General features: G+C 36.8%; 1 protein-coding gene across 1 annotated transcript in view; it reads left to right on the top strand.

The window, feature by feature from the left end:
- Positions 1-14,885, top strand: part of LOC107712906 (gastrula zinc finger protein XlCGF8.2DB-like) — an 18,387-nt gene extending 3,502 nt beyond the window's left edge. The window contains exon 3 of the mRNA XM_016518298.1: positions 13,226-14,885. Within this exon, the coding sequence (XP_016373784.1) occupies positions 13,226-14,295 (1,070 nt within the window). The 3' untranslated portion in view covers positions 14,296-14,885. The remainder of the gene's footprint in view (positions 1-13,225) is intronic.
- The last annotated feature ends 284 nt before the right edge of the window (positions 14,886-15,169 follow it).

Below are 15,169 nucleotides of genomic sequence, written 5' to 3'. Positions count from 1 at the left end.
ATCATAGGGCCCTACTAATGTAGCAAACAAATATGATAAGCTCATTGTGAGAGTAAAATATGGGGACATTGTTGTTTATTTACTTAGCACTGACTCTCTCCAACTAGGTGACAACATAGCGTTAAATCACCATTCAACAGACTCAAGCCACCAATGCACTGCCGTCTATTGGACTGCAGAAAGATACTGGGCTCTATCATACAGTTGGCGCAATGCGGCGCCAGGCGCGACGCAAGTGTTTTTTGCTAGTTTCAGCCCGATGTAGTAATCATTTTCACGTCCTGCGCCACGTTGTTTATGCGTCATTTGTGCGCTCATGGGCGTGCTGGTCTGAAATCGAGGTGTGTTCAGGCGCATTGTTGGCGCGGTGCTATTTTGAGGCAACTGAAATAGACTGCGCCATTGACCAACTAAAACCTGGTCTAAAGTCAAAGGTGCAGTAGTTTTTTTTGTTATTTAAAGAGCGAGCTGGTATAGGCGGGTCCACAGCGCGCGCATATTCTGCTTATTACACACACAGGGATGCACAGCAGCACACAAACATGCCAAATATAAAAAATTAAAGGATTACAATGTAAAATAATATTATTGTGTAGGCTACATAAATATAAAAATGCCTACATGTCATAATAAATAGTCATCGCATGTATCAGAATTAGGCTACCTATTTGCTTGTGCACGAGCAGCTCCGTTTCATCTCTGGAGACGCGTTCTGTCTTTGCGCTTGCAAATTCCGCCGTGTAAATAGCAAATCCGCCATGGCACGAGCGCAGCTGGGTCTTAAAGGGAATGGGAGATGAGACTCTGATTGGTTTATTGCACGTTATGCCCAAAACACACCCATTACTCCGTTAAGAGAATAGGGACAATCCTTTTAGACCATGCGCCGGGCGCGCCGACCGTTTTTCCCGTAGTTAAACTAGCAAAAGTGGTTTTGGACGCGCCCTAAGTGCACCTGCGCCGTGCGCTTTAAACCATGCGCTTTAGATCGTTAAAATAGGGCCCCCTAACTTTTCAATCTGCTACATTACTGACTGTACTGACAAACTATGCTGACACTGTGTCTGCGCCGCAACAGGACGCGACAAAGCGAACGTTGAAAATCAGTTGAACTTTGTGTCAGCACGTCATAAATAGAATGAGGCATCAGTTTACTGCATCCAGTGCAGAGCCGTTGAGAAACAGAGTTGCGACACTCCCATAGGCTTCCATAGGAACTGAGGAATGCGGAAATAAAGCGTGTCATGGAGCAGCCAATAGTTCCAAACAACCAATAGTTCCAGTATTGAAGCCCATTCATTTCAGTGCTTCTCAAGCACACTCGCCAGAAAGTTGAGGAAATTACAGCCGTTTTTGGCATTTTAATGCATTAGTTTACCTCTCGGAAATCTGGCCAGTAGTTGTATTTTATGAAACACGTTATAGTTAATGTTTAGTTTTAGATAATAGGCAGTTATGCTATATTTGCAGTTAGATAATGTGAGAAACACCTTAATAGCGATCATAACCAGATGCTAGTTGTCATATTTTTAAGTTTAGTCTTTCTGCAATCTTTCTCTCCCTGTAGGAAGTTTAATGAGTTTCAGTTAAGACTGCCCATTAAAGGAATACAAGAAAGAGTTTCCCTGAATGCAGTTGGTTGCTTTGTTTTTTTTTTTATTGGGTTAAATTCCGTATTTGCTGGCCTTTTTTAACATTCTCTTATATTGTCTTATTACATAAATGTCATAAAATAATACTGGGATGTGAGTAATTAATCTTTTTAAACTCAACATTTAAAAAAAAAAAATCAAAACTTCAAAACATTGAGTGTTTGATAATGTCTAAATATTCAATGCAAAACATAAAATAAATAAATAAGCTATTATGACCGGTAAAACAGTTTACAGCAACTAGAGTACAGCTAAATATATGTAGGCTATATTTATTAAACAGCCATACAGGCATCTAGTGGTTAAACCATGGCATTACATGGGAATATTATTTTTCTGGCCACTAAACGCCTCTAATTTGCCTTTTTGCACTGGAATCTCTATTTTAACCCTAAATACTACTCTAATTGTAATATAAATAATAAGCATATTAGAAAAAAACTAATGCTGTCTCTTCATCACTCCCCAGAATAAAATGCAATTGTAAAACGTTGTCAGCGTAGTTATCAATACAAAATCCATGCACATGTGTTAATAATCACTAGAAATTGCTGCAAATATAGTAAAACTGCTGTCTATCCTACTTAAACCCATTCAAACATATTGACAGCGCGGAGTTGTTTGGAACTATTGAGAGCTCCATGAACCACGTGGTGGCGAGATCAAAGTGTGTCGCAACTCTGTTTCTCAACAGCTCTGGCCCAGTGTAGACAGCATCACTGATTGTAATGGGTTCTATTCTACACCGGACGCGAGCGGCGCGACAAAATGCAATAGAAATTCTATTGTATTTTGTCGCGCCACGCGATGTGATGTGACCGATGTGATAAGCATGAGTTCTGGGCCGCGGTGCGGCCGGTATAAACACCAGCATTGACTGAGTGGCCGCAATCAGCTCCAGTGGCCGTAACACAGGCTTTAATGCGCCGCAGACGCGTGCTGTGATGCCCAGATCAGCTCTAGTCTGTAACGTCACTGAATCTGCTGTTAAAAATTAACCATCCATTCATCATATCATCATGCAAAACTAAGTATTACACCATTCAGAAGCATTTAATCTGCGTTATATGTTCTGTAAAAAAAAAAAATCATATCGGCGGCATATTCGCCCATACAATATATCTGCTACAGGCTCATTTCGCCCGATAATATCGGCAAAACAATATATCGGTCGGGCTCTAAAAAAATGTTTGTCTTGGTAATCTTTAATCAAAATCTGATCATTTGCTTCCACTCTCTGATGACATCAGTTTGACGGCTTGGGCAGAATATGCGTAACCATGTCTCTCCAATGAGAGGAGGAGCGCAAAAATAAAAATTGTATTTAAAAAAATAAAATATTCAATATCCTGTTTCAGTTGGAAATGTGTCACCATACTGAAATAAAGTCGGCAACAACTTCCTGTTCATGGGGACTTTTAACAAAACAATTGTTTTGTGTATCATTAGACCCTTTATCTAATTCTGAATTGAAAACCATTCATTTATAACACTCAATTACACAATAGTATCTAACAAAAAAAAAACATTTATTTTTTATAAATCAATTTATAATCGCATCCAAAATAAAAAATTTTGTTTGCATAATATAGCCTATGAGTGTGTACTGTGTATATTTATTATGTTTATATAAATACAAACACGTGCATGTATATATTTAAGAAAAATGTTTATATATTAAATATATAAATGTATATACATGTAACTATTTTCTAAATATATACTGTATGTTTGTGTATTTATATATACATAATAAATAAACACAGTACACATACATATATTATGTAAACAAAAACTTTTATTTTGGATGCGATTAATCGTTTGACAGCACTAATTTAAAGTGATCATTATTACTGAATACACTGAAAACAATAGAGACTGTGGATGAAAAAGATTGACATTTTACAAAATCATGAGATTCATCGCAATTACTTTGATGTATGGATGGTGATGATGGATGTTGATATCCATATTATTTTAAAGGGAACCCATGGTATTAAGACTTGAATCACTTAATATAATGTAAATGATGGCTCTTATTAAAATCTGTAGTAGAAAACCTATGAAAGATTTACATTATTTGAAAAATCCACATAGTTTTATCCATATTTTTAACTATATGGGGGGGGGGGGATTATTTTGGGCATTATTTTGATTACGTCAAATGGTTGCACTCGTTGAGCTACTGGCGCTATGTATTGCTATTTTTACCTCAACACAACTTGGAAAATAAAATACTTGTAAGATGCCACATTGTGCGGCTTTTGGTTGTAATTTTTTTAGTTGAAGGGCAACAAAAGAAACAATGTAAGTCTTCACTGCTTTCCTAGCGATAAGAAGAGGAGAAGAGAATAGGAAGATGCCTGTGGACAAGTAAAACTTCCTAAAGACCTGCAACTCTGTTCTCTCCACTTTAGCCCTGTTGCCTTCGAGGCTTTTAGTAGACTACAGCTACTGGAAGAGCTTACATGCTGACACTTGTCATGACGCAGCGGCCACTGAAGGAGTTTCTCAGCGCGGATTTCCCTCGATATCCAGGAGCGTTTAGACTCCTTGTGGGGAAAAATTGATGGTACGGCATTTGGTTTAAGCCTTATTTAATACACGAGTTTCACAATTTGAGTTGAATTACTGAAATAAATGAACTTTTCCATGATATTCTAATTTATTGAGATGCACCTGTATATCCATCTCCACCTTTAAGCTCTTTCAGTAGCTGTGGTCATCATATCAGTATTTTATTTTCCGAGTTGTGTTGTGGTAAAAAATAGCAACAGGTAGCGGCAGTAACTCACCGAGTGCAACCATTTTATGTCATCAAAATAATGGCGCCCCCCTAGTCCAAAATATGTATAAAATTATGTGATTTTTAAAAAAATAACATAAAACTTTAATGGGTTTTCTCATACATATTTCAGTAAGAGACATCATTTACGTTATATTAAGCCATACAAGTCTTAATACACAGGGATCCCTTTAAGTCCTAAACAGCGTCAGAAATGACCTTTTCCATTAAGGTGCAATATTTGCCCCAATAATTTGATCTCCAGAGATATTTTAAAAGTTCAGTTTTCTAATTAAATGCATGTGTCAATTGTTATGTTAAGTTATTAAATACAATCAAATTCATTTAGAATAAGACACAACGAAATCTTTACAATTCACTTGTACAAAAGCTGAACCTGAAGTGACATTTCATTGTGTTTACACAGATTTTATAATGCCATGCAGAGGTGACATAAGAGCATTTACACTCCAATTACAACTGCATAAATAAAGTTATAAGATAAATGTTTATTAGCAGTCATTAGCGGCATTTCCACCGTCAGGCCAAAAGCGAACATGCTAGCGTGTGCCAGTGCCATATGCGGTTCCAGTGTCACTTCAGGGGCTTGATTGTGCCTCATCGGGGCTTCCTCAGGGCCAACGGCCAGGGATTTTCGGCTCGCCGAATACCTTGGTCTAAAGCAGGCCAACTGGTTATATAGAGGAGTGGTCATGAACAAAGGCAGTGTTGTAGTCAAGACCACCTAAAATTAGACCAAAACTTTGAGGAGTTGAGACCAAGACATTTGGTCTGACTGAAAGATCCACATTTACTGCCTGAGAATGTGTTGTATTTCGTCAATACATACATTTAGAATAATAACACAATGTAGATACCAATCTAGTAGTTACCAATCAAATTAAATCGATAACAACAAAATTAATCTAAAGTGGCACAATAGTTGCATCTGAATTGGTACAATTAAAATTGCATAAAATATTGCAAATTGCAATCATAAACAATTTAAGATTGTTGAGATTGTTTTAAAAAATATATATAAAAATGTGAATATAGAAATATGATGGAAAAACTAAAACCGCCAATAAGCTAGATGGCAGCAAATCAGTTGATGAGTTAGTCACGGAATCATTTAGTTAACCGATCTGTTCAAAGCAGCTGAAACATTCATTAACAAAATACCACTGTGTGCTAGGGCTGGACAATAATTCAATATCAATATATATCGCAATATAATTTTTTTCAATAACGGTGATATGATTTTTAAACACATTTACGATATTTCAATATACATTACCAGTGTTTCCCATACATTAATTTATTTGTGGTGGTTGACTTCGTTGAATAAACATGAGCACTTGCACGTTTCAAAATCAAAGCGCTGCACGCATGTTTTATATGAATGTATATCTAAAGGGAACAATAGTCTTCAGAAAAGTTTCGATGGCGTTTTCATTTTATCTGATAAAGAAGCGTTCATGAGCGGAGCTGATTTTTATACAGCCATTACTGAGGAAACTGCTGTTTCTACAGCTCTAAAAGTGCCTCCTGCTGGCAGAGAAAGAATTTGCATTTGCAATAACCCTGTCTCCAGCAACATGTTTTTGTTGTTGTTCACTTTGTTTCTGTTTTCTACAGCAAGCACTTTTCATATTCATTATGCTGGCTGAAACACATTTGTTTCAATCTATAAGAATAATTAGCCTACACTACCAGTCAAAAGTTTTTGAACGGTAAGATTTTTAATGTTTTGTTTTTTTTAAGAATTCTCTTTTGCTCACCAAAGCCTGCATTTATTTGATCCAAATTACAGCAAAAGCAGTAATATTGTGAAATTGTTACTGTTTAAAATAACTTCTTTCCATTTGAATATATTTTAAAATGTAATTGATTTCTGTGATCAAAGCTGAATTTTCAGCATCAATACTACAGTCTTCAGTGTCACATGATCCTTCAGAAATCATTCTAACATGCTGATTTGCTGTTTGAGAAACATTTTTATTATTATTATTATCAATATTTAAAACAGTTGAGTACATTTTTTTCGGGATTCTTTGATGAATAGAAAAATCTTTTAGAAAAAGCTGTTGAAATAAAAAGCTGTTGTAACATTATACACTATTCCATTCAAAAGCTTGGAGTCAGCTGTTTTCAACATAATAATAATAATAATAATAATTGATGTTTTTGAGCAGCAAATCAGAATATTATGATTTAATATTTGTCATTAATCGATATCGGAATTATTATATAGACTGAAATTACTGAATTTTCAGCATCAATACTACAGTCTTCAGTGTCACATGATCCTTCAGAAATCATTCTAACATGCTGATTTGCTGTTTGAGAAACATTTTTATTATTATTATTATCAATATTTAAAACAGTTGAGTACATTTTTTTCGGGATTCTTTGATGAATAGAAAAATCTTTTAGAAAAAGCTGTTGAAATAAAAAGCTGTTGTAACATTATACACTATTCCATTCAAAAGCTTGGAGTCAGCTGTTTTCAACATAATAATAATAATAATAATAATAAATGTTTTTGAGCAGCAAATCAGAATATTAGAATGATTTAATATTTGTCATTAATCGATATCGGAATTATTATATAGACTGAAATTAAGAAATATGTTGTGATATAAATTTTGGCCATATCGTCCAGCCCTCCTGTGTGCTGCTTGGAAATGCACAGTTCTGCTATGGATTTGTTTAGAACTATTTTCGTTGCCGATATTCTGTGATCAAAGCTGAATTTTCAGCATCAATACTACAGTCTTCAGTGTCACATGATCCTTCAGAAATCATTCTAACATGCTGATTTGCTGTTTGAGAAACATTTTTATTATTATTATTATCAATATTTAAAACAGTTGAGTACATTTTTTTCGGGATTCTTTGATGAATAGAAAAATCTTTTAGAAAAAGCTGTTGAAATAAAAAGCTGTTGTAACATTATACACTATTCCATTCAAAAGCTTGGAGTCAGCTGTTTTCAACATAATAATAATAATAATAATAATAAATGTTTTTGAGCAGCAAATCAGAATATTAGAATGATTTAATATTTGTCATTAATCGATATCGGAATTATTATATAGACTGAAATTAAGAAATATGTTGTGATATAAATTTTGGCCATATCGTCCAGCCCTCCTGTGTGCTGCTCGGAAATGCACAACAGTTCTGCTATGGATTTGTTTAGAACTATTTTCGTTGCCGATATAGCGAAAACTTGTGTTCAAACTTGTGTCTGAAATGAAATTCACTTAATATTAGATTCTTGTTTGTTGAACTTTTGTATAAAGTCAATATCATATTTGCAGTTATGCTCATATTCGTGAAAATGGTTTTCTTGCTCATGATATTACTTATATATGTTATAATATAAAAACAAATATCATACAAGTAGTTTCTTTGCAATCAAATATTGAATTTTTTTTTAGCATTATTTATTTTGGTGAAATTTTTGACTTGATTCTTTATTAAATTCTGACCCGGTGCAATGGAAAAAGAAATCAAATTAGAAATAAGTTTTTGATTGGATTTAAAGCAGGAAGTTTTACATCCAATCACATTAATGATGTTAACAAATAAATCAGACAATGCATCAGCAATTTATGATATCCCCACAGTTGTGGTCTTGACCGGTCTTGAAATAAAACCTAGAGTCCTCTTATTCCGTTTCACACCGAGTGCAGTTCGAAAAAGCGAGGCGAATCACTGGCGAACGGTGCTTTCACACCAAGCGCAAACCGATTGATTGCCTTGTGCTAATTCATGCTTGCACGCAAGGTGGTGCTGACCAGCAATGCATTTTTCCTTAGATATGTATCTCGTATATGGTCCACTGCTCAATATACAGCATTAAACTAAGATAAATAAAGTTTGGTTCTACACCAGAAACACAAACTATCTATAATGCTTACAAGTTACATCTTACAATATAAATAGAGGTACAATTAGCATCAAGCTACATTTGAAAATGTATGTGATTATTTATGTTTTTTGCTTAAAACCATCATCGAGTGCTTTGTAAAAACTTCTGATTGAGATCTAAAAGAAATTTATTCTATAATAGGCAGACATGCACTCTTTGTATGTTTTATAATGGATTGAACGCGACACTGGCTTGTCATTTGTCATAAACATCCTTTATTGTTATACAAATATCATTAGCTGCATAATATTCTGTATAAAAAACATGAGGAAAAAATCTGTTCTCAGATACCAATGATAACAAGAACTCAGTATCCTCTTCTCTCTCAGAATACTCTTCTTCAAGCACCGCTGTACCACCACTCTCACCCTTTTGTGCAACAGCAGCTGCTCCAGGCACATGATCTTTGTTCAAATCTAATTGGACGGCCCGTTTCATCATGGAGTGACGGGAAAAAATCGACACACAGGACGGAAAAAATCGCGAATAGAATCTATTGTTTCGGTTTAAATGCATCATCGTGCCAAATTTTCGCGTTCAGTGTGAAAAGGCCTTTAGTCTGAGACTGAGACAAGACAGAGTACAAATGTGGTCGAGACCAAGACCTTCCAAAATGTTGTTAAAGGGTCATGAAACCCCAGACAATTTTTACTGAGATTTTAGCTGAGGTGTTTGTGTTGCACATCATAGAAGACAATAGGTACGTTTACATGGACACTTTTTGCTTCCATCGGAATGAATTCATTCTGATTGACTAATCCGAACGTAGTGTTTACATGAACGTTAAATAAAGTGATCGGGTTGATATGCGCATTTATATGTCACAAGCTTCTGATCGGATTTAATCTTTTGACATGCGCACACTGCATGAATATACAGAGTTTCCCGCTGTTGTCACATACTGTTTTAAAAAGCACACGTGATATTTATCTACTTTGGGTCCTAATTAGGCGACGACCAGCACATGAACTGTTGTGCAGTGCTGCTTACTTCGTAAAGTGATATTTATCTACTTCGGGTCCTAATTTGGCAACGACAAGCACATGAACTGTTGTGCAGTGCTGCTTACTTCGTAAAGCAGTAAAAGTGCCCCTTCCTGCACCCAAAACCAGTCGTCTGTTGATGAGAGTCTTAAACAAGGACTGGTGGGACATTGTCCTGCTTCACTTCACAGATGATGAGTGAAAAGGGGAGTTTTATACACTCATTTATGACACTTTATTCACCAGGAAGAACAGCTCGTTCCACGTGTTATACGTCATTATGCTATTTTTATGTCACTGCGCATGCGTAGTACTTTCCAGTTTCGGTTTTCAGTCCAATCAAGTGTTTACATGTCCTCTCGCTCGGATTACAAAAGGAATAAACCACCCCTTACAATCCGATCGAAATTTTAGTCGGATCTGGCCAATTCAATCCGACTGAAGTGGTTACATATGACTTTTTTATTCCGACTGTGCTTCTAGTCCTATTACGATCGGATTAGTAGGGTCCATGTAAACGCAGCTACTGTTAGCGTCCGTTAATTTAAATTTTTGGAGAAAACTGGTTAATTTTAAGCTTTTTGCTCTATTTTCATCTTCCGGGTTTAAAATCTACAGCGTGTTGACGTCACAATTTGTAACGTGGCAAAGGACTATAGTACATCGATGACGCGTCGGTGTCTATTAAATTATTCATGAGACTGCGTGTTCTTATTCTATGAGAAGACGCTTCGCTTAATTATTCACAACAGCATGTGTTGATTTGATATGCCAGATACTTCAGACTGAGAGATCGCGTACATTAACTGAGATGTTCATGATGTTCATGGATCGAAGGAGAGTGTTTGTTTTTGCTTTGTAATAAGAGTTCGGCACAAACGCGATACATTCACTTAGTGAGTGTAACCGTTTTTACAGCTCCGTGACACAACCCGTCAAAAAGCTTATATAAAACGCAGCAGAATAAGCCTTAAAAGTTATCAGAGGTGCAACAGTGTGATTATATGTTTTCGATGCAGAGTGCAAATGGCTGTGCATTTATTTGTGTTTTTAACTTGATGGGAGTGAAATAAAACTGTCTGAAACCGAAGTTGTCTGTGTTGTCTGTCTCCCCTCTTCCCCCTCACGCCGCAGTGCACCAAGCCCACTTTTATAGTGTTTTTTTGTGGTGAGAACTAACTAGTGCTGAAACAGGAGGTTTCATGACCCTTTTAGACTGGTCTTGAAACCTACAACACTACGGTTTAGTAAATAGCCAGATCTCTTGGGTCAAGCTATTTTTTTTCTTTTTTCAAGCAGAATTTTTATGTATGGAAGCCCATTTCCCCCCATATAAGAAAAAAATTAATGCATTAAAAAGTCAAAATTATGTCATATTTAATGGGGTGGTTGATTGTGATTTCACTTTTTTAACTTTAGTTTGTGTGTAATGTTGTGAAAAGTTACAACTCTGAAAGTTCAATGCAAACAGAGATATTGTCTTTTAAAATAATGGCAGTTTAATGCCTACAGTTATGGCTAGTAGGGACTACAACAAGCTACTTTCCCGGACCCTTTTAGACTGGTCTTGAAACCTACAACACTACGGTTTAGTAAATAGCCAGATCTCTTGGGTCAAGCTATTTTTTTTCTTTTTTCAAGCAGAATTTTTATGTATGGAAGCCCATTTTCCCCCATATAAGAAAAAAATTAATGCATTAAAAAGTCAAAATTATGTCATATTTAATGGGGTGGTTGATTGTGATTTCACTTTTTTAACTTTAGTTTGTGTGTAATGTTGTGAAAAGTTACAACTCTGAAAGTTCAATGCAAACAGAGATATTGTCTTTTAAAATAATGGCAGTTTAATGCCTACAGTTATGGCTAGTAGGGACTACAACAAGCTAATTTCCCGGGTTGGTGACATCACAAACCCTGAAATTTACATAAACCCTGCCCCCAGGGAACATGTAACAAAGGGGACGAGGCCATGTTGCGCTGCTTTAGAGAAGAGGAAGAGTCGTTGCCATGCTGTCAAAACTAGGGGTGCACGAAAAAATCTATTCAATCGCGTTTCTGTCTTCAAACGATTCTAATGGATTCACAAGTTTCAAAATCAATGTTCTAAAGCAGTGGTTCTTAATCCTTTTCCTCATGTCCCCCTGCTCTGCATCCATCTCTCTCTCTCGCTCTCTCATTCAGATCATCCGCTCAGCTCCAACAATGAATCTTCCAATTATACACTTTATTTGTATAGACAGACAGATATTTTTCACATAGCTACGAGAAGCGTTAAACATGAATGTGCACGCGGTTGCCGTGGTAGCGAGCAATACTTGCTGGCAAACATTTCTTACTGTTACAGAACAATCATGTACTCACAATCATAACAATACATGTCACTGCTACAACGCAATCATGTATTCTGCTGTATAGGTTGTTTGTACATGACGTGCGAAAAGCAGCTGGAGGGCAGGAAGTGATTTTTCTCCATAGAAATCACTAGCAGAAACTCAAAATGCCTGTTTTGCGTTGTTTATGGATGCTCAAATCGGCCAAAACGAGATACCACAAGGAGCTTTTATCGTGTACGAAAATGTGTTGTTCATAAGGGGGGAAAAGTCAAGAAGTTGACTGAAAAACACAGGAAAAAGTGGCTTGTAAACCTGCGTCTGCGGTCGGGAGGAGCGGAGTCGGATAATGCTCGTGTGTGCAAATGGTTAATATAAGATATAATAATATATTAAGATATTAATAAAGAAATATATAAATAGATACAGGGTGACAGTCAGAATTCACTGAATGCTAAACGTCACACATAGACACTAGGGCTGCACGATATATCGTTTCAGCATCGATATCGCGATGTGCGCATCCGCGATAGTCACATCGCAGGATGTGTGATGTTTAGTATACTGATTGCTATATTTTTACTGATTGTTTTCTTTGCTCACACACAGTCTACACCGGACACGACAGCTGTACAGAGATACCCATTTTAAATAAATTTAGTAGCAGAGCTACTACTTTAATCAGGATAAAACCATATATTAGAAGCTAACATTAGCAGTAGCATTTACAAATAACAGCATATCAAGAAGTATGAGACGATAACAAACAAACAAAAACATACCATTCTGAAACGTCCTGTAAGAGTTGTGCTTGCACAGGTTCTGCGCAATCCTCTTCACTAATATTCTCTGGGTCTCAATCGAGCTCAAATTTATAAGCAATATTGATGACAACCATTGTTTACAATACAACCGGAGCACATGCCACTGAGGTGAGGGGTGTGACATTTCTGGAAGTGCACTAGGTGGTATAGCGAATCACAACACTCTGGTCCAGCTCACCAATCTGAGCCCATTGCATAATTCTGAGGGAGGGGCTTCATAAAACAAGGAAATCATCAGAGCGTTCATGAGAGAAGGGACAGTGCGGTGGAGAATAAAGGTAAACTATGTGAAAAATAATGCGTTTTTTTTTTTTTTATGAAGCGTGTTAGACTGCACCCCATAAACACAATCAAGCCTAGAAAAAAAGCAGTCAACCACCCCTTTAAGTCATAAGTACGAGGAAAAAAAGTTTAAACTTATGACATACTAAGTCGAAATTATGAGTTGGAAAAAGTTGAAATTATGAATTATTCAATTATTTCAAAATTATGACTTAACGACTTTATATTGGTTTGACAAGACAAGCTAGTGGTTTAATGAATTAAGTGTAGGCCTATGTGGGACATTCTAAAATGAATGGGCTTAAAACAGTTTGGAGGAACAAGTGCAGATACACCCCTTATTAATAAAGCATACCGTTTACAGACAAGCAGAATATACCCCAGAATATAGCGCGTTTAATGGCTTTTATTTGTCTCTTTTCACCTTAGATCTGATGCCGCTGAAAGAGGAGTATAATTTACTGAATGAAATGGAAGAGAAACATCAGTTTGAGAAGCATCATGATTCTATACCTGGAGAAAAATGTTGCTCACAGCCTGAAATGAGACCCCGTAAGTTACGGGCTCTGCCTCCATTAATCTGCTGTCATTGTGGAAAGTATTTCAATCAACATGCAAACCTTACAGTCCATCTGAGAATTCATTCTGGAGAGAAGCCTTTCACCTGCCAAGAGTGTGGAAAGTGTTTTACTCAAAAAGCACACCTTAAAGTCCACATGAAAGTTCACACTGGAGAGAGCTCTTTCACCTGCCAGCAGTGTGGAAAATGTTTTAACAGAAAAACAAACTTTATATTCCACATGACAGCTCATACTAAAGAGAGCTCTTCCACATGCCTGCAGTGTGGAAAAAGATTTAGCAAAAGAGGAAACCTTAAAGATCACATGAGAATTCACACTGGAGAGAAGCCTTACACATGCTCTCAGTGTGGAAAGAGTTTTAGCCGAAAAGGAAATCTTAGAGATCACATGAGAATTCACACTGGAGTGAAGCCTTACACTTGCCAACAGTGTGGAAAAAGTTTCAATCAATCTAGTAACTTTAAAATTCACATGAGAATTCACACTGGAGAGAGCTCTTTTAACTGCCAACAGTGTGGAAAAAGTTTTGATCAACAAGGAAACCTTAAAAACCACATGATAATTCACACTGGAGAGAAGCCATTCGTGTGTAATCAGTGTGGAAGGAATTTCAACCTAAAAGGAAATCTAAAAGTTCACATGAGAGTTCACAGTGGAGAGAGCCCTTTCACCTGTCAACAGTGTGGAAAAACTTTTACTCGAAAAGGAAGCCTCAAAGTCCATATGAGAGTTCACACTGGAGAGCAGCCTTTTATATGCCTTCAGTGTGGAAAGGGTTTTCCACATAAGAAAAACCTTAAATCCCACATGAGAATTCACACTGGAGAGAAGCCATTCATATGTGATCAATGTGGAAAGAGTTTCAGATATAAATTTACCCTTAATAACCACATGAGAATTCACTCAACAGAAAATTGAATTAAATGTCGTAAGTGTGGAAAGGGTTTCAGAGACAGAAATCAGCTAAAGAACCATGAGAAAAATTCACATTAGATAGAGGCTTTTCATGTGCCATCACCGTGGGAAGACTTGCATAAACAAGTCAATCCTTGAGGTTCACTTGAGAGTTAACACTAGAATGAAGCCTTTCATCTGGCCTTAGTGTGGAATAAGATTCACACTTAAAGCAAACATTACCATTCACATGAGACCTCACACTGTAGAGAGGCCTTTCACATACCTTCAGTGTGAAAAGGTTTTGCATATCAAACAGACTTGAAATGTCATTTGCTGACTTGTTCTGGAATAAAATTGTACTGTTCCTCATTGAGGCATAAGGCTTATGAAATACAACAGTTTCAGAAATTACCTGCATATTCACTCTGATAGAAGACCATATTCATCACACCCACAGCTACACCTGAAATGTCATTGTGAAAATTCTCAATACAAATATAAACAATTTGATATGAAACTGAATCTGACTTTTCCATTTCTGACAATTCATACATTACATGTCCCATTTGGAAGCTACTAACATTACCCCAATTCACAGATGGATTGCCTGAGGGAAGAAACTGTTCCTGTGTCTGGCCGTTCTGGTGCTCAGTGCTCTGTAGCGTCGACCAGATGGCAACAGTTTGTAGAGGGTGTGTGCTGGATGTGAGGGATCCAGAGTGACTTTCCTAACCCTTTTGATGAGTGTGGTGTCGTCTGCAAACTTCAGGAGCTTGACAGGGGTCCTTTGAAGTGCAGTCATTTGTGTACAGGGAGCAAAACAGTGGGGAGAGAACACAGCCCTGGGGGGCGCCAGTGCTGATCGTACGGGTGCTGGATGAGAATTTTCCCAGCC

The sequence above is a fragment of the Sinocyclocheilus rhinocerous genome, unplaced genomic scaffold (assembly GCF_001515625.1).
Source record: "Sinocyclocheilus rhinocerous isolate Xijiao unplaced genomic scaffold, SAMN03320098_v1.1 scaffold2886, whole genome shotgun sequence".
Classification (NCBI taxonomy): domain Eukaryota; kingdom Metazoa; phylum Chordata; class Actinopteri; order Cypriniformes; family Cyprinidae; genus Sinocyclocheilus; species Sinocyclocheilus rhinocerous.
Note: the sequence above shows the minus strand (reverse complement) of the source record. Positions and strands in the feature narration are given on the sequence as shown.